Source organism: Balaenoptera acutorostrata, chromosome 7 (assembly GCF_949987535.1).
Source record: "Balaenoptera acutorostrata chromosome 7, mBalAcu1.1, whole genome shotgun sequence".
NCBI classification, from domain to species: domain Eukaryota; kingdom Metazoa; phylum Chordata; class Mammalia; order Artiodactyla; family Balaenopteridae; genus Balaenoptera; species Balaenoptera acutorostrata.
The window spans coordinates 80,447,642-80,467,802 of NC_080070.1; the positions used below are offsets into that span (position 1 = coordinate 80,447,642).

Here is a 20,161-nt window from a genome sequence, read left to right on the forward strand (position 1 = left end):
CTTCCCTGTTCATATTTCTCTGTGTCCTTTATAAAATAATCGCTGGAGAAGTTGACATATATTAAAAAGTCAGATTTTAATAGTAGAAGTTATATGACAGAAATCTACAAATAGCAAAATATCAAGAATGTTTCCCCCAGTTGAAAATCTTCTCCCAGTTGATGCACATTCATTTTTAGCAACAATAAGGCATAATTTATCTTCCAATGGTAATTATTTTAATCCTTTTTACAGATTTGAAGTTAAAAACATGATTATAGTCAGTTGTATAATTTAATTGCTTTAAACCTTATCATAAAATACCATTTATAGAATATAATAATTTTTCTTAAAATAGATGAACTTACAAATTTTCCCTAGGTGGGTGGATAATACCTGTTTCAAATGGTTCAAATGCAGTATTTGAGAAATCACAGTTGCATGCCTACTTCACACTGATGCTTATCACAGTTCCTGGCAGTCATCCCTTTTTGAGTGAGTAAGTAAAATAGTACTTACTCACTTAAACTTAAAATAGTAAGTTACATAGTAACGTTCAAAAAGAGAACTCTTTATTAGAGTAATGCAATACAAGAATTTTATTGAAGAGTGCCTGAAAAACTGATTTTTTTGAAGTGCCAAGGATAGGAAGATACCTTTTTCTCTCATCATTTTATAATCAAGAATTTTTTCCTGTTCTTTGACATTCCAAAAGATGCATGCATGCACTATTACAATTGAACTTCACATTCTTTCTTGGCCAAGACAGCAATAACCTCTACATTTCTACTTTTCTCTAAGTGGCTTGCATATTTTACCACTTAGACACTGCTCTCCTACCCCGTTTGAATCTGGGTATGTATTTACTTAGGAAAACATTTGTGCTGTGAATGTTTTAGGACTATGGTGGTTGTAAAGACAGGATGAGTATTTAAATATGTGCTTAATTTCTGCTAAGTTCAATTTTGTGCTTTATCTTCTAGATAAAAGTCAACAATTAACAGAAGGAGACAAAGGGGAAGTATAAAGGTGATAGTAAAGAAAGAATCACATTAAAATATTTTCTTATTATAAAACTTTCTCCACTGAGACCAATGAGGATATAGGGAGAGTGAAACTTAACAAAATTTCCCAAATTACTGATGGGCATTCGCTCAGTTCCCAATAGGTACCAACAGGATTCGTTGGCAGACGGCACCCAGTTGGGGGAACGGAACTATCTTAATCTGTATTAAGGAATAATCATCGTAATGGCTAATGTTTATTTTACACATACTATGTGGAGAGGGAATTTAATGTGTACTATTTCAAATCAAATAACATATCAAAGTTGCCATTTTTCCTAAATTTTGAAGAAATTCTTGTCTAGAAACTGGTAAAACTAGAACTCATGCCCAAGCCCACCTGACTCCAGATTTCAAACTTTTTACGATTTCATGGCCCCTCTACATACAGGGGTTTTCAGCAACATTCTCAAGTGAGGTGAGAAAAATGTGATTCTGAAAACTCTTGGAAAAAGATACCCAGAAATACTAAGAATGTTCCTGACCCACTCAGTCATTCCTCCTATTTTCTGTGGATATGAATCTTTGTAGCAGACATGGGTCATTCTATTTTGATCCAAAGTTTCCCTATGTTTCTGGTACTCTTTTTTTTTTTTTTTTTTTTTTTTAAGGGAACGCTATTTATTTATTTATTTATTTTGGCTGTGTTGTCTGGTACTCTTAAGGCTACACAGGCTTTTAAAGTCTTCATGATAGCACACAGAGGTGACATATGGAGATTTTTGGCTGCTTCATCACCATACATCATATAAGTGGGTTGGTGAAGGAAAAAGGAAGAGATCAACTGCTTCTTTCCTTTATTTAACACATATATGCTCATCTCCTACTCCATGCCAGACACTGTGCTAGACTTTGGGGATACAGTGGTGAATGTGATTCATGTCTTTGCTTTCATGTGGTTTAAAAGAAGTACATGTGTCTGCAGATGGAGATTACACTTGTTCTGGAAGGTACAAATGCAAATCTTATGAGATGTAAGAATGGCCTAAATATTATTTGGAAACATTTTTTAAACTGTGATTTTACCATACTATAACAATTTACTCTTTTGAATACTTTGAAAAAGTACAGCAGTTATAATTTAAAGCTACAGTTCTTTATGTGTATAAACTCTTTTGGGTCTTACAATATCCAAATAAGCTTTCAGAAGTAACTTTAGGTTGGCTTACCCTCAAAACTGTTTCTAAATATTAATCTCAGTTCCAAGACTTTTGTCAAACACATTTAGTAACCCCAAATTGAATATTCTAATATAAAAAGCATTTATTTTTCACTTGGCCTTTATTATTATTTTCTAACAATTTCCATGTCCAGTAAAGCAAGTGTGTTCTTTTGGTTAGGATTTCATTTTGGCAGCTCATGTCGCCAGTGCTCAACAAACTGGAAATTCAGAGAAAATAACGTATTATTATTCCTGCAGCATGAGATCTTATCTTATCTACTTGTGCATGGAAAAAACTTACATTGTGGGATGAAAGTTGGGAACCTTAATGCCAAATTACACAAACACATTTGCAAGCATGATAGGAGAACATGGGAGTTTCCAGGTTTCCTTTTAAGTTTCATACCCACTTAATATCTTTGGAAAAATAGTTGCTATCATAGTTCATGGAAAAATGGCGGAACTTTAAGTTAACATTTTTTGAGAGCTACCTATATGCCACACAAGGTCGTAAGTGCTTTCCATGCATTATCTTATTTTATTCTTGTAACAACCATATTTAATAAGAACTGAGAATCCTGTTTTACAGATGAGGAAACCGAACTTAGAGAAATTAAGTGAATTCTTTCAGGATGTAAAGCTGATAAGTAGCAAAATGGGGATTACAGCCCAAACCATCGCAGAGCCAGGGCCTAAGCCCTTAAGGCTGTGTTACCCCTGGGAGATTCAAGAATTTTATAATAGTTGCTATAACACATGGTAAAAATAAATGAGATTAATTATTGAGGATTTTGAGAGATTACCTAAAGTGAATTCTGTATTTTAAAATCCAGACCACAGTGCTAGTTTCACTTATGAGTTAACTTCGGAGGTTATATCGTAGGAGGTGATATGATATTTTCTCTAAGAGAGAAATACGTAAAAAATAAAAATGAGCACACATCTGTAGCTGTGTGCTCAACTCAGGAGTCTCCTGCTTATTCTAATTGAGGCAGAAAGATTTGGGATGGTCATTTATTTTTTTATCTCTTTACTTATTTATTTATTTACAGTCAGCAGTCTTTTATTTGTGTACAAGGTGCTCTGCCACTAATTTCTGTGAGATCTCAGGGAATCGCCGCGCTAGGTTGCTTAAGCTTAAAAATGAATGGGTTGCAAATGAGGAACATTCTACAAAATAAGGAATCAGTACACTTAAAAAATATCAGCATCGTGAAGGACAAAGAAACTGAGGAACTGCCCCTAATTAAAGAAGGTTTAAGAAACAAGGAGACAAAAGGTGTGATCCTGGATTGGATCCTAAACCAGGAAAAAGACATGAGTGGATCAATTGGCAAAATTTAAATAAGGTCTATAAATCAGTTGACAGTATGATATCGCATTTAATTTTCTGGGATGGTCATTTAAATCCACTTTTTCAGGTACAGCTGGTAAGGATGGGATTAAACACAGCCCAGAAACTGATATTAAATTTACACAATGTTATATGTCAATTATATCTCAATAAAAAAGAAAAAGAAAAATGAAACTGATACCGGTAGATAGGGAACTAGAAAAGGATGGCAAGGAGGGTGGAAGGGAAAATTGGATAGCCAAATATTCAGCACACGACTTTAACAGAACAATCATCCGAAAAAAAAAAAAAAAGCAAAATATATTTATATAAGAAAGACAAGAAAGGTGTTTAGAAATAACAGGCTACCTGATATAGAAGTTGAAATTTCTGGTACCTTATCAGTCTCACTTCATAAGACAGCAGCCAAATCCATTCTTCACACAGCCATATGGCTCATGCCCTGGGCAATTGCAAGTTACTTTTAAAATACAAATGTGTTAGTCTAGGACCTACTCTCTTATATGTATTAAGAGAATGTAGGTAAAAGGGATGAATTCACCTTTACCCATGAGCTTGTTAACAAGGTCTACACTATGCTTCCATATTGCATATCTAGTATAACTAATAGTGTTTCTGAAAGAAAGTGTTATAGAGTCATACTCGAAAATATGATATCTTCGTATGAAGGTATATATAAAGTTTAAAACTTGTGTTAATTATAAAACAATACTCTATCATTTTACAATAATGCTATTTGGTCTATACATTATATTTATTTTTAGTTTTATTAGTGTCTGATCCACATGAATTGAAATATGCATTTTGAAGACAGTAAAGCTTATGTTATACAAACATTAAATGCTTATGCAAATATGTATTTGAATAATAATTGAATATGGAAGGAATTTTTTAATATATGCTTTTAATATTCCATCTTAGGGCTAGTAGATATATGAAGATGTTCTAACATGCACGATAGCTCTTTGAATATGTGGGAGAGACAACCTCAAATCTTGTATGCTGTAAATACAGCAATTTTGTAAGCTGTTATAAATAATACTTGGCATGTTTGCAGATCTGGAATGGTTTAAATGTAATTGATTTTTTAACTTTTTAACTTACCTAAACCTAATTCAGTATTAACATAAGGTCTAATTTTGTTTTGCTTTCAGTCAGGAGATATTGCTTTCCTATTTTCTGGGTTATTATAGTCAATAAACTAAAAATTATTTTTGAGCTCCTGCTATATATCAGTGTTTTACTGTGTTATGATAATCATAGGATGTTAATAATGAAGTTAGATCAACCACATTTTGTAAGCTGTTATGAATTTCAAAATATACTTTATAATAAATAACAATTTTAAGGTTAGTAAAAAACTGTAAAAAATTGATCTTGGATAAAATATAACTTTTTAAACATTATTTCTTCATGCAAGAAAATTCTTTTAATTAACTATTTCATACTTTACATATGTCAAAGGATGTCAGCAACTTATAAAATATAAAGTATGTAAACTTCTTAAGTAGCGTCGTAACTGGACAGGGTAATTTTTTAAAGAAAGTGAAACGTAAAGAACACTGATAAGAGTTTGTGAAAGGTCTTTTTACCCATTTTAAAAATAAAGGTGAGGGGTAGGAATGGAAAACAGTACACTGAATTAAATAGGATAGATGGATAGGATAGATGCAAAAAAATTAAAATGTGTATGTAATGTATTACGATCCAATATAAAGGATATATTGAATTGTAGCATATGTCATTACTATATTTTGAATACACCATTGAGTATAGTATATCCTTCAATTCTACATAGCCCACAAGGTTATTTAAAATTCCCTGTTTTCCCCTTTGAAGCTAGTATCCTTTCTGGAAAAGACACCAAAAGAAGCCTAATCCTTTTAATCGTTTAATACAAGTGAAAATCTTAAAGTCAAGCATTATACATATTCACCAGTGTTTATTCTATTTTGATTCTATTTGTTATATGAAGTTATTATTTGATTGGATATTTAGTTATTTTCTCTTTCTTAAAGAACTACATCATTTAATTTATTTTTTCATTGAAGTATAGTTGATTTACAATGTTGTGTTAATTACTGCTGTACAGCAAAGTGATTCAGTTATACATATATATATATACATTTAAAAAATATTCTTTTCCATTATGATTTATCATAGGATATTGAATATAATTATCTGTGCTATACAGTAGGATCTTGTTGTTTATCCATTCTATATATAATAACTTACATCTGCTGACCCCAACCTCCCACTCCATCCCTCCCAAATCCCCTCCCCCTTGGCAACCACCAGTCTATTCTCTATGTCCGTGATTCTGTTTCTGTTTCATAGATAGATTCATTTGTGTCATATTTTAGATTCCACATATAAATGATATAATATGGTATTTATCTTTCTATTTCAGACTTACTTCACTTAGTATGATAATCTCTAGTTGCATCCATGTTGCTGCAAATGGCATTATTTCATTCTTTTTCTTATGGCTGAGTAGTATTCCATTGTATATATATACCACATCTTCTTCATCCGTTCATCTGTTGATGGACATTTAGGTTGTTTCCATGTCTTGGCTATTGTGAATAGTGCTGCTATGAACATAGGGGCACATGTATCTTTTTGAATTACAGTTTTGTCCAGTTATATGCCCAGGAATGGGATTGTTGGATCATATGGTAATTCTATTTTTAGTTTTGTGAGGAACCTCCATACTGTTTTCCATAGTGGCTGCACCAACTGTACCAACAGTGTAGGAGGGTTCCCTTTTCTCCACACCCTCTCCAGCATTTGTTATTTGTAGACTTTCTAATGATGGCCATTCTGACTGGTGTGAGGTGGTACCTCATTGTAGTTTTGTACATCATTTAATTTAAATGAGTGGCACTGGAAGCACTCCAGATACAATTGTATCTTATCCTTCATGACAAAATTCAGACCATCACTGATTGTCCCCGCTTAAGCCATAGAAATGGAGTTTGTTTATTTACTTGCATGGTCATTTGTTTGTCTTGGTGGTAACCTGTGATTATTTTCTTCGTTTATCTTTATACTTTTGGAAATTATATAATAGTTCCCTGAGAACTCTTTATTTTAGGGCCCTTATAAACTCTAGGTATATGTTCAGGTCATTATTAAATGTCTTTAAAACCATAATTTGCTTTTGTACTTAAAGAGAATCTTAATAGAAAATTAAATCAAATGCAGTAATTTAAAAATGGCTAATACACATTGATCACTTACTATGTACTGGGCATGGTGTAGTGCTTTGCATCATGGTTTATAATCCTTACAACAAATGAGTTAAATACTGGTATAATCTACTATTTCAGATGTGATAAGTCAGACACAGTTAAGTTAAGTAACTTTCCCATGAATAAATAGGAGGCCAGCGGCAGACCTGGGCTTTGCGCCTGCGTGCTCAAACACCATGCCACTCTACTTCTGACATGTCCTAGAGGAGTTATGGAAGGTATAACCGGGCATGTTTAGAACTATAGGTAGAAGAAATTTAACAATGCAATCATATAAGTGTACAAAAATGAAAATTATAGTATTAGTTTATGTATAATAGTTACAACTTTATTTTCAAATTATTTTTAGTGTTTTAATAGCAGAACTAAACCAAATGTGAGAGTATGGACTGGGTCATAGTCTTGGGAACTTTTGAATTTCTGGTAATAGCTGGTAGATCATCTGTGACAAAATTCAGAGTTCTATTACAGATAACTGTCTTCAGAGACCCAGCCCTTTTCTGGGCTAGCAGCCCCTACAAAGAGCACGTGCAAACTTATCCTGTAATATATGCCTAAGAAAGACACAATAGTCATCAGTTGTTGAATTCAATTTGCTAAAGATAAATTTAAAAATATTAATGACTTTCACATTTAATTACATTAAAATTGTTATTATATTTATTTATCTATTTATCTATTTACTTATCTATTTAATTTATTTATAGCAGAGTAGGGTCGATTATCATGAAATTCAAATCTGATGTGAAGACTGAGTTTCTAAATTCTGCATATGACACTTAGTTCCCTTCACAAGCTGCCTATTTTTATTCCCAGATAGTTTTATGTTTATGAAGTGAATTATTTAAACTCTTCTTGCTATGCATATGGAATCCTTACATTGCTAGAAATGTTTATTTACCTTAGGCATTTCATTAAATAGTGAAGAAAGAAATAAATTGTGTTCATGTGTTTAGCACATCCTTTTGCTTTTTAAAAAAAGTCATTTAACTTATCATAAGTGTTTTGGTCTCAGAAGTACCTGCATTCCTGGAGAATTTATGGGAATATGAAGTTCAGGGTCACATTTTTTCTGCTCTGTGCTGTTTTTCAGATTAAGAAGTTTGCTTTTAGATACTGGAGTTGCTGGTAATTTGACTGGATTTCTTGGTCTGTTTATTTAAAAGTGTTAGGAGTTTTAAAGAGAATCCTTATAATTGTTCTATATCACATGCCTTAAAAACGTAATTTAATTAGTTCATTATTATTTACTAGTTTCCAATAGTTACAACCTTTAGATCCTAAATTAAATATAGTGTGAACCCATGTTATAATTTAGTTTTACTATAGGAACTTACTTTACTATTTCCTATACATAAGTAGTTTTATATAATAGGTTGATATCACTTTTACAGCTTGGCAACTAATAACCTCTGTATATTGTTTTTGAGGATATGATGAATCTCTTGTCTCACAGTCCTGTAAAGTATCCACTAAGCAATAAAAAAAAGCTTTGTTTCCTTCTTGTAGCGTAACTAATCTTTTCAATAAATATTTTTAATTGGAAAATATAACATACACGTGAAAATTGTAAAAAACAGCACCACCACACAGGTCAGGAAATAAAAAGAAATTCGTAACTGTACATGTTTGTCTGTCATTCCTATGCTGGTGCTGTGCTCCTCTCTGCGTGTCTTTGCACTGCTCCGTCCTTGTTGTAAGCGCTGCTGAAGTAAAAGCACCATGAGAATATTTTTAAGTGTAATAAGATACCTACGTAGCTTTGAAAGAAAAGCTACATGAGGTGCACAATTATTTCTGCTGATACAGAGACCATGGGGCCAATAAATTAATTTGTATATAGAAAATTTGTGTATTCGATCATTGAAGAGTCAATTTTTTAAAAGATTTAAATCCATTTATTGCCCACATAGCAGAAATAGTAGATCAGTCTTATAAAGTCTGGGAAAATTTTTATTGGGCATATAACTCAATGTCTAAATTAATAGCTAAACGTGTGCTTTAGGAAAGAAAGTTAAAACTTTTGGATATTTACCAGAACATGATTCTGTTTTGATGTTAATGATATTCCTAAAAGATAAAAGGAATAAAATAGAGAAACTTCTCAATAACAGACACATGGTTAATTCTTTTTATTTCAAGAAACTATGATCGTTTTGCCTTCTTAGTTACAGTAATTCCTAATCTGCTTTATTCAATATTTCATTTACTTAAAAATCTCTTTTTAAACTGCAGAGGGCACGTATCAGAATATTTGAGGTGTAAGATGTTAAGTTTTAAAAAACAATCAGTTTAAATAATATACATTTATATTTTGAATACAAAAGGCAGACATTAAAATTTGACAAGATATCCTATAATTCTCAAAAAGTATATCAGAATTCCAAAGCATGAGGGATAAGGTTATCTTGGTCATGAAAAGATGCATGGATCAAAATGCTCTCTAGAAAATGAGAATTTGGGAAGAAAAATCTTAAACCTTTGAACTGTGGATTAATCAAATTTAAAGAGAAACAAACTATGATTATGCTGTTGTTGCTTTCTCTGACCCAACAAATTGATAACCATTAGTGATCTGCTTTGAGTAGCCAATTAATATGAGATATAGGCTAAAGAAGGTGGCTAGCAAAGTCATTTATAGTCATGTCTTATTAATTTTTTCTAACTGTATTAATTATTTGAGCAGTTTGGGCTTCGGAGGCACTTGATTTCTTTAGGACTTCTTTACAATGTAAGCATGGTTTTGCTGTTACTGTCATGTTCAGGAAAAAAATGTAACCCATAATATTAAATCTAACATGTTACACATGTATGTTCTGAAATCTCATTATTCTATTATTTTTTATTGAGCTGGATTCATTAGAGGTAAGATCATGGAGAATTTGATCTGACTCTAAGTACAAGGCTATAAGTCTTCCAAACTCAAGTAACATGTAACAGTGGTGCTTTGGTGAGCAGGGATTTATACAACAATATACTTTCATTGTATTTTAGAAATACAAACATTGTGTTTAAACCACTGCAAAATAAAAATGGAATTACTGTAATTTATTCTTACTGACATAGAGTGTAGCATGTAAGTCTCTTTTTTCATGATCTCTGAAAAATCAGATGGTCTGACAGACTACTTTGGAATATATCAATTGATGAAGAATTCATGACATCTGAAGGCAATGAAGTCTATTAATGGACAGTTAAAATTCATCAACCAAAAGTTCCTACACTATAAATTCCATCCATTGGTAATAATACTGTACACTTGAGCAGTGATTGCATACCCTCGATGGTACTAAAGTAGTAGAATATCATGTATATTAGAAAACACAGAAAGAGAAATTGGAAAAGGATGACATAAAATAAATGTAAATGACAATTTTAGCTTTCCAAGCACCATTCCAGTGAACCTTCATTCATCCCACTTGCATTCTGCTTTGATGTCACTGCACTTGATCAATGGAATATAAGATATCTCTCTGCAAACATAAAGTGTCTCCTTGTTTGCCTATGTTGTCTCTTTGTTGTTCAAGTTTATTCTATAATTTCTGTTTGGTTCTTTGTCACTATGTTCCATGTCCCTGCCAGGAAGTAATGTTACTAAATTGATCAGTCTATGTACTCTATAGGAAAACCATCTGATCAAACAATAACTCAAAAATATGAGTTACAGTTAGGCTAAAGTGAGTTTATACTGGTAGTACCTTTAATTTGGGGATGGTCATAGCTCTTTGTGTCTCGTGAGTTAGATAAAAAATTCTCAAGTGACCTCATGTGCACCACAAAGGTATGAAGAACAAATAGCTCTTTATAAATTAAGAAATCAAGGATTCTTTTTCTCCCTTCTCCAGCCTACACACACAAGCACACACATACCTGAGAAATGATCCTACCTCTAAGTTCAAGGTTTTCAGGTGTGAAGACTTATCATGTATTTTCCTTTCCTATGCATATAGTCTATTTTTTCACTATAATTATATGTTCTTGCAACAAATAGATATAAATAAATAAGAGAAATCAATGAAGTTCACATGCAAAATTTTATATTCCTTGCTCCTCAAATAATATTTTTGACGATTTACCATCCATCTAATAAGTTCTGGACTCTTTGTATTCCTTTGGGAAATGGCATAAGGCCTTCTTGAGTGTGAGACTATGCATTTGGAGCTCTGATTTAGTGGAACAGTGTGTAAAAATCTCTCATAATCACAACACTCCCTATTGGCTCCACATCTGAAGATCCCCAAGAGTGCTGTTTGTCCCAGTGAACATCTGGAACAGATTATGTGCAGTTAATTGGCTCCAGGTCGAGCTTGTTACAGACAGTAGCATGCAGTATAACCTATGCAATTCACCAAATCCACCCACTTTAGGTTAAATCACACCTACTTCTCTCTATAATTCCTCCCAGATGCGGCACACACACACGTGTAGGTACAAAAAACACACACAGACACACACACACGCTGACATGCCTGGAAGATAGCAAAATATCAATAGATTATTGGAGAGGTTGTTGACAATACATTTAACCCATAAATTATCTCAATTAAAAGATTAACTATTGAATTCAAAGGATTGTTGGGAGGAAATACAAAGAATCAGGAGCAGCAGGTTATAGAGTGATTGTTTTATAAGGGAAAAATATATAAAGTTTAAAAAAAACGTTCCAGGAGTTTCAGAATTTTTGTTTTATTTTGTCCCTCACCCTTAACAAATGGTTCAGCACGTGTGGGCACTTATCGGAATGTCATACTAGCAAGGAAAGCAGTGCTTTGATTTTTAAGTTATTTAACAATATTAATGAGTTAGGTAACAAGGACCAGTGTGACTACTGTTCCTTGGAAACCAAAACATCAATCTTCTTAACTTATAGTGTTGGACCACAGGGCATGTCTTAGCGATTAATGACCAGTTGGAGGAGTAGATATCTCAATACATAGCTAAGGGCCATTAACCTCAACTGGTCATTAATTCACAGGAAACGTCCTGTACTGAGGTCATTATTGCTAATAAAATGCACACATGGAAAGTTTCCTCTCTTTCGTGTGTGTACATAAACATACATTCACATTACATGCATTGTTACATGTCATTAAAAAAAGTAGTATTACATATGTCCAGAAGCTCAGAAAAACTAAACCTAATGAGAAATTTAATATACTTAATCTCTATATTCAACTAACCTTTCACTCTTTTTGGAGGGTATGGGTAGGTGGAAGGATACATGTTTGTGTGGCAAAGCTGTGGAGCTGCTGTGATCAGATACCCATTTTCTGCTAACATGTGGACATAGGGAAAAGTAAAAGAAACAGTCAAGTGGGATTAGAGAAGCACTGATGAATATGGATGAAACCAGCACATATGATCTAAGACCAAAGGCAGTGTGGAATAACAGCATCGTTTGAGTCCTAATATTGTATATTAGGTACCAGAACAGGCATGAGGCACATTTAACCATTAGGCTGAATCCCTCTTTGGTTTCCTCTCTCTTTCACTCCACCGGATTATGCTACATTGTCTCGCCCTTCTCACGCCTATCATGCTTCCAGCTTTTCAGGAACCCTTAACTAGGTATCATTGTTACCTGGAAATGTCTCTTTTTGCTTTTTATTCTCCTTTCTCTGTCCTCTATGAAACTATCCTTGTCTTACTTAAACCTATATGATAATCCTTTGAGCTGCCTTCCATAGCATCTTATAAATATCTCGATTTTAGCAATTATTTCATGATACTTTGTGTATAATCAACTGCTCCTTTCAAATAAGAATCTTATCTTTCTTCTCACTTTAATAAATCATTGGAGATGAGTTATGGTGTTAATGACCATAAGTATATGTGTATTATATATTCTTAAATGCAGATTCTTATTTGCAAAAAAACAGTAAGTTTTTAAGGAGAATCTGTAACTCAAAGAATGCATCTGTGTTTTACTGGTGTAAATGTAAAATTGAAAAGTTGCAAACATGCATTTCTTAAGACAGTGAGTAAATTAAAACTCACATAATTTAAAACTAATCCTGATAAATTTTTCTGTAGACCAGTTAAGTGACTGTTTTTTGCCAATAGCATATGCGTTTTCCTACTAGTTTTGAAATAATACAACTCTTTATTTTTTGAGTTTGTTTTAAATATGTTATTTACAGAAGGGCTTTATTAGTGTTTTATTTTAAAATATATATTACTGAAATTTTTAAAACTAGAATTTTCATTAAGGACTGCTGATAGTGTAGATCTTTTTGGTCAGACAGACATTCCTGTTTTCTCTTAAATTATGTCATTAAGGTGAAATCATCAAGAAATGTCAAGTAAATGTGAATAAAATATGTTATGTGTGGCATACGATATTCTTAAATGAGTATCTAAATCAACTTGATTCTTTTCATTTGTAGTAATCTTCTAAATCAAAGAATTAAATATGCATGGATTACACACAAAGACAGAATAGTTTGGTACTTCCTACGGGTAATTAAAATAACTGAGAAAATATACTTTATTAAGCATTCATATTCAACGTTTCATGAAGAAACAACATACAATTTGTAGTCTATTCTTAGAATGTTTGTCTTGTATAAAAAATTAATACATCCCTATATTTTATTTTATTTCACATTCCCAGATTGATCTTAACTTCTGAGATTTAAGGTAAGTTTAAGGAACCTTCATTCAAAGTCATTGAGGCATTTTAGTAAAGAGTTGATCTACCATAAGAAAAATACTCTTATTTAGACATTCTGTTAAAACTAAGCCATATAGACATAAAGTATTTATTTTGTTATTAAATAATTACAAAAATACTAAAGTATAATACTTTTATATTATGGCTAAAGCTGTTACCAAGAAATTATTGGTACTTGAAGCAGGTACCACATCTGGAATCCTCCCAGGAAGTACGCATAGCAAGATCCTTTCTGTGGGCTATTTATTAGAAGATGTCGAGGAGAAGGAAGAGAAGTTGAAGACTGCCTCAAGAGTTGAAGGTCACTTGATTCTGCCATAATGAAAAGCACCTAAAGACTTAGGGGCTAAGGAGGCTGATTCTAGTGAAGTCCAGAACAAATGTTTTAATCCATCTCTTATTTGCCACATGACCTTGAGAGAGTTATCAAACCCTGTACCTCAGTTTCCTCATCTGTAAAATGAGGAAAATAATTACCTATCTTTCTTGACTGTCATTAGCATTGATTAAAAAATAAACGGAGGCATATTAAAATTTTTAAGAATTTATTTGAGCAAAAATCAATTTGAAATGCACAGCACCAAACTGGAAGTGGTTAGGAGCACTCCACTGATAGGATATTAGGGGGAAGACTTACACAAAGAAAATTTCGGAAACAAAGAAAGGAAATTATTTTATTGGCTATAGCTTAAAGCCTAGTTAACTGTTTGGTTGTTCTTAGCGTTCTGAGTTCATAGCTTTGAGGCATTTACAGGCTTAGATTTTGTTTGATTAGGTAGGCTACCATGGCATTAGAGCCACCTCAGTCTAATGACCTACTTGTTTAATTAATTTAACAGCATTAAGTGATTTAATTTATGTAACACACTTCTTAAAAAGTATCTGGTTCATGTAAATACTCAACGAATATTATTTGTAATTGTTATTACCAGGCTTAGTTTGAAATATGTGTTTTGATTTACTCCATGTCTTAACAAAGACAACCAAGGCAGCTTGTTTATGGCAACCTAGTTAATAACCACCACCTCTTATAAACCCTTTTATTTTACAGTTTGTTTTTATATTCAGTGCTGCCCTGTGTGGAGTAGTATAGGGTGCAGGTAAGATTGCCTTGTCCCAGGCCTAAAATCTATACTGGTGGCCCTGACCTGATCCTGTCCAATTGTCCCAATTTTAGGTGAACTGTTAAAATATTTTTTGTCAGAAACAAAAGAACTCTCTCAAAATGACAGCTTTTATTAAATTTTGCTTGAGGGTCTTTTCCTTTGAGGTTGGTATGGGGAAAGTGTAGGCTTCTACCAGTATTCTTATCTGATCAAGAATTCATCAAGTTACAGAAAGAATTGGTCACTCCTACATTTGCATGAAACAAAACAAAACAAAAACTTTAGTAGAAAAATAGTTGCTAATTAACATAAGTAGTTGAATTTTTAGTTCTGTACTCATGTCCTCTGAGTAAAGCCAGACCTGAATTTTATTACTCAGTTCTGATTCGTTTCCCTTGCAACAATTTCTAAGAGCAGAACAAGAGAGAAGGAGCAAGCATTTTTTTAAATCTACATACATTCAGAAAATTATAATTTAGTAAGTGTAGGAAAATCTGCAAACTGCTATATTCATAGTTCTTTTCTTCTTTTTAGATTAAATTAACGCTGTTTGAAACAGAACACTGTTTTCATCATGATTGTTACTAAAGATGAGAGACCAAAGTCCAGAAACCATGATTTGTACCTTTTTCATGCCCTGATGATGCTAAGCATGACCATGCTGTTTCTTCCAGTCACTGGAACATCTAAGCAAAATATTCCACGACTCAAGCTAACCTACAAAGGTAAATGTGTCCGTGTTTTTCGGGTTGCCTTCGTTTATTTAGAAATGCATACTGACTTCAGTGAAATGTTTGTAGTATTGGCATCAGTTAATAATAAGATTATTATAGAACGCAAAGCCCACTGATTCATTATTCTTGGTGAAGAAAATAGATGCCAAAACTGTTCATGTACGCTTTTCAGTTCATTATTTACAATTTTTAACTACTGATTAGCATAATTAGGAAATTTTGGTCAGCAAGTTGTAGTCAGTTTTTTTTTTTTTTGGTTATGCTGCGCGGCATGTGGGATCTTAGCTCCTCTACCACAGATGGAACCCGCGCCCCCTGCATTGGAAGCATAGAGTCTTAACCACTGGACGGCCAGGGAAGTCCCTGTAGTCAGTTTTATATTAAAATAAATCAATACCTATGTATGGTCAGGCCACTCAAGATAGCTGTTCTCTTGCTCTCTGTAAGTCCCCTGTTCAACCAGTGCCTGCTTCACCTATACCCTACTCACCTGACAGACCTTCCTACATGATTGCCCCATGCCCCAGCTAATGATTGTTCTAATTTTAGCCACCGTGATAGCCTATCAAAGGGGCAGTTAGGGGCGGGCCCCTCTGCTGGTTTCCCTGGTAACTGATGAGCCAAACTGCCGTCAATTTCCCTTATAAGTGGTAACCTCCCCCTGCCCGTGGGAGTGAAGTTTGCCCGCTTTGTCGCTTCACCACGAGCCGCCGCATACATCGTGGGGTGTTGCTCCAGAACCTTGCTTCAGACATGTAAGATCTCCCATCCATTAAACCATTGATGTCTCTGTCGCTGGCTCCGGGCTCTTTGGTCTTGAAGCTGGGCAAACACAAGCCTTGTAGGCCTGTGGGGTGCAGCTCAACAACCTAAAAACAGAAAAATCATTAATTCTATACAGCTGCTACTAATTCGTTGCTCCTTAGTATTTTTTAAAACAGTAAGATATCTTCAAAAATATTAACAAACTAAAATACCTTGAATATCTCAAGCATATACATATTTTATTGTTTAAAAAATAGTCTGTGAAAAGCTTAAAATACAGAGATGAGAAAACATTTAAGAAATGAAATCTACTAAGCTAATTGTTTTTAAATGTTTAAATTAGTATGAAAGCAAAGTTTATATGCTAATATGTGTTTATATGTAAGTGTAATATATCAATATATATCTCGAGAGAGAGAGAACGAGCCAAGTTTCACGCTCAAAGATTTTTTTTTTTTTCTGTAATATCCCCTTGGCTTCTTTAATACCTAAGTAACAAGAGGAATGTAGGGGACTCAAACTCCTTTATTCTGAACTTGGCGGGTAAAAATTATGCTGGCAGTTTTAATCTTTAAGACAACTTATTTTCAGCTCAAATTAAATATCAATAATAAAAGCAAATTTGATGTCTAATGTAAGCTTAAGTGGAATTACCTTATTATACTCATTACACATTTCATATGTTGATATTTGTTTGGAATTTATACCTCATGAATTAAAGAGTTAAGGTAACATTATTTTTGAGTTTTTATATTCTCGAATTTCTAGAACAGAGACAGCTACTCTATGGTTAAAAAAATTCAGGACATTGCCTTTGTGCAGTTGAGGGAAGGATTGAATGGAAAGGGATATGAGAGGAAACTTTCTGGGCTTATGGAAATGTTCTCTATCCTGATAGAGATATGGATCACCCAAGTATATAATATGGACTTTTCACAACCCATCATATTACACATGTCAGATTTGTTTGCCTGTTTTCAAAATTTATCTTAAGAACAGAACAGAAAACAAGTATGAAAAGCCAAACAATAAAAAAAAAAAAAAAAGTGTAAATAGATTGAACGGAAAAAAAAAGGAAATACTACCTGGTTTCTGTGATATAGTGAATAACACAAGAGCATTGCATTGATGAGAGTGGACAATGCAAAATAAATTAGACTTGGAAAGAAACTTTAATAATAGTTAATAATTACTCACTGAGGATTCATCATGAGCAAAGCATTGGTATAAGGAATATGTGTGAATTATGTCATTTTATCCTCATCACCACCCTGTGAGGTGGGGATTATTATCATCTGCCTATAAATGAGGTTACTGAGGTACTGAGAAATTAAGAAATTAAGGTCTCAAATTAGTTGGTGGCTCAGCTCCTGAGTCAGCCCCATGCTTTGGAGAGCCTGGGTGCCTGATCATATTTCTCACACCCCAGACAAGAGCAGCAGTTCTTCCCTGAGGCACTTACCTACCGAAGTGAACTTTAAAGTTCACAGAAGCATCATGCTGATATTTGACTAACTGATTATATGATTTCAGTTGTCAAAATTAAATGGAGTTGAAGAAGACCACACGCTCTTGGTAGCCAAAAGAGATTTACAGACTTTGATAATCTTATGGGAAAAAGGGAGATTGTCATTGTGCTAATTTGTGTTCATAATCAAAATTTTATATGAGTGACTGTAAAATATTAACTCAAATGTGGTAACTTGATCATTAGAAAATAACAAATCAGTTCCTAAAAATAAAAAAATTAAAAAACATTAATTTTATGTAGCTGCTGCTAATTAGTTTATCCCTAGTTAGAGGGGTTTTTTTTTGGTATGAATCTATGTTTTTGTATTAATACTTGGAATCAACCATATAAGAGTTCGAAATCCTGTTTTATTTATCTCTCTATAGATTTTCACTCTTTCTAGCACCTAGTACTTATATAAAAGGAGAACTGGTATAAATGTTGGATTAAATGCAATAAGAACTATTCGTTGGATGGTTCTTATATTTAGTATACTTTCCAAATGTTACATTTTTTAGATATTTATCTACATGTAGATTATCTATTGATACATGTCAAAAGCAATAGCAAAGACTGAATGCAGGGAAGGAATTTTAAAAATCTCTCAACTCACCCTCAGTACACACACACACACACACACTCACTACCCCCTCACCCCCTCTCCCCCTTGTCCCCCCTTTCTCCTCTCCCCCCTCCCCCTCCCTCTTTCCTATAGCGCCCTGTGGCTGCTGTTAACCATTCATTGCCAGATTGTATGCTAATAATAGAGTAATGATCTTGGCTAGGAGAATTACTGACAATGCTTACAGAATATGCCTCTTTCCACCTATAAGAATTTGGGGACTTTTCTTTGGAAATCATCAGTTCAGCACTATGAAGTAAGTATGCATTAACCATACGCTTGGGAGAATTTCAACAGTTTCCCTAGCCACCTCTTCTCTGCCTATCTGAGAGTGTAAAAGGAAAGTAGTTCAAATCCTGATATAATAGTTTTTAAAAGTAGCCTATTCCTGAATAAACAAAGTTATGACATAAAAATCACTGCTAACTTGGGGTTATGATGAGGAAAATTCCTGCCTCTGAGATAATAATCACAACTCTCCTTTGGCATTTTCTCTTTCTCTTATGACTGACTAATGAGTGAAGATCAGCTAGTATCACCCATTGCTTAGTTTTAAGGGAGTCTAAAACTTCGTGCTTGGCATTAAAATACTGCCAGAATGTGAGGTTAGAAAAATCAGTCAAAATGAAAAATTAACTGTATTTTCAAAAATAATTCATTTTTATGAGCACAAAATCAGCTTTGCTTTCCATAACTCAAGCTTCCTTAGGTGCAGACCAGAGACACAGCCAGTATCAGTAGAGTTACTACTTTAAACAGCTGCAAGATTATTTTGAGGGATTTCTTAAAGGCCAACAGAAATAAAATAACCATTTTATCCAAAGAATGCTCTTTGATAAAGACTTAGCTTTGAACCTCTGAATCCACAGGAGCTTGTTTGGTTCTATTGTTGTGTAAAGAGATTTCCCCTCAGTTGCATATTTTGAATTCTTGCACATTTATGCATACTAAATCAGTTTCTTGAGTAACAAGTAAGGAAACTTAGAGGTCAGGATGTTCTGTATTTCTGGGTTTTGTGTTATAAGGGTAATATATATATATATGGCCTTACAAGGTGAGCTTCTCACAGTGACTTGTATACTTTACACTGCAGATGTAGTAAATATAATTTTTGAAAAATGACCAACTTCAGTCTTGCAATTACTGTAAACACTTTTTGTATTATAAATCATCATGAAGGAACTCATGCGGGTTACGGATATTTATACCCAGGAATCATTAGTATCTGCAATGGTATTTGTTTGGAAAACTCCTAAAGATGAGATAGGTAATATAGCTAAAGAGGGAATGGGCAAAAACTTTGAAAAAGGAAGAGAAAAGTCACTGTCCCCCTTGAATTTCTTTACCAGATAGAGAGGCAAACAATAAACAGGTAAACAAACAGATGAAGGTTATTTCAAATAGTGGGAAGTTCTATCAGGAACATCAAACAGGAGACTGCATCCAGGACCCTACTTAGACTTTAGGACACTATGAAGAACCATCATTTTTATACCCATTTTATAGATAAGAAACATGAGGTCAGAACCTGAAGGCCTTGCCCCAAAGCAAGAAGCTGTTAAGTGGCAGAACTAACTTGTGTGTTTTCATCTCTCTAGTTCCAGGCCCATGTTCTTGCCACCTTGTGCCCTTGAGGGAGACATTGCATGTTCAGGAACACAAATATCAAGATATAAAAAAAAAAAATACAAGGTTTCATTATTACATCTTCGGCAGTATGCTCTTCTCAGTAACTACCAATAGTACTAATTATTTTTTGCTCCTCCAAAACTTATGTCTTTTCATAGAAAAGAAAACTGGAAATCATCTTTAAAATTTTTATCTGCTATTGTATAACTAAACATTAGTGCATTTGATAGAATAGTTCTTTATCTTGTTTGAGTCTTCTGAGGAATGAGTGGATAAGTCTATATATTTTTCATTATTTACAAATGACTC

At 33.5% G+C, this 20,161-nt stretch overlaps 1 protein-coding gene across 3 annotated transcripts in view; it reads left to right on the plus strand.

The window, feature by feature from the left end:
- The window catches only part of SEMA3D (semaphorin 3D), a 208,961-nt gene that overhangs the window by 55,777 nt on the left and 133,023 nt on the right, over nucleotides 1-20,161 (plus strand). For 2 of the 3 annotated variants that reach the window (XM_057550011.1, XM_007170276.2), the window contains one exon: nucleotides 15,127-15,317. In XM_057550011.1, coding sequence (XP_057405994.1) covers nucleotides 15,167-15,317 — 151 coding nt within the window. In that variant the 5' untranslated portion in view covers nucleotides 15,127-15,166. Of the gene's footprint in view, nucleotides 1-13,426; nucleotides 13,453-15,126; nucleotides 15,318-20,161 lie in introns of all 3 variants that reach the window. The other variant, XM_007170275.2, reaches the window with a different exon arrangement.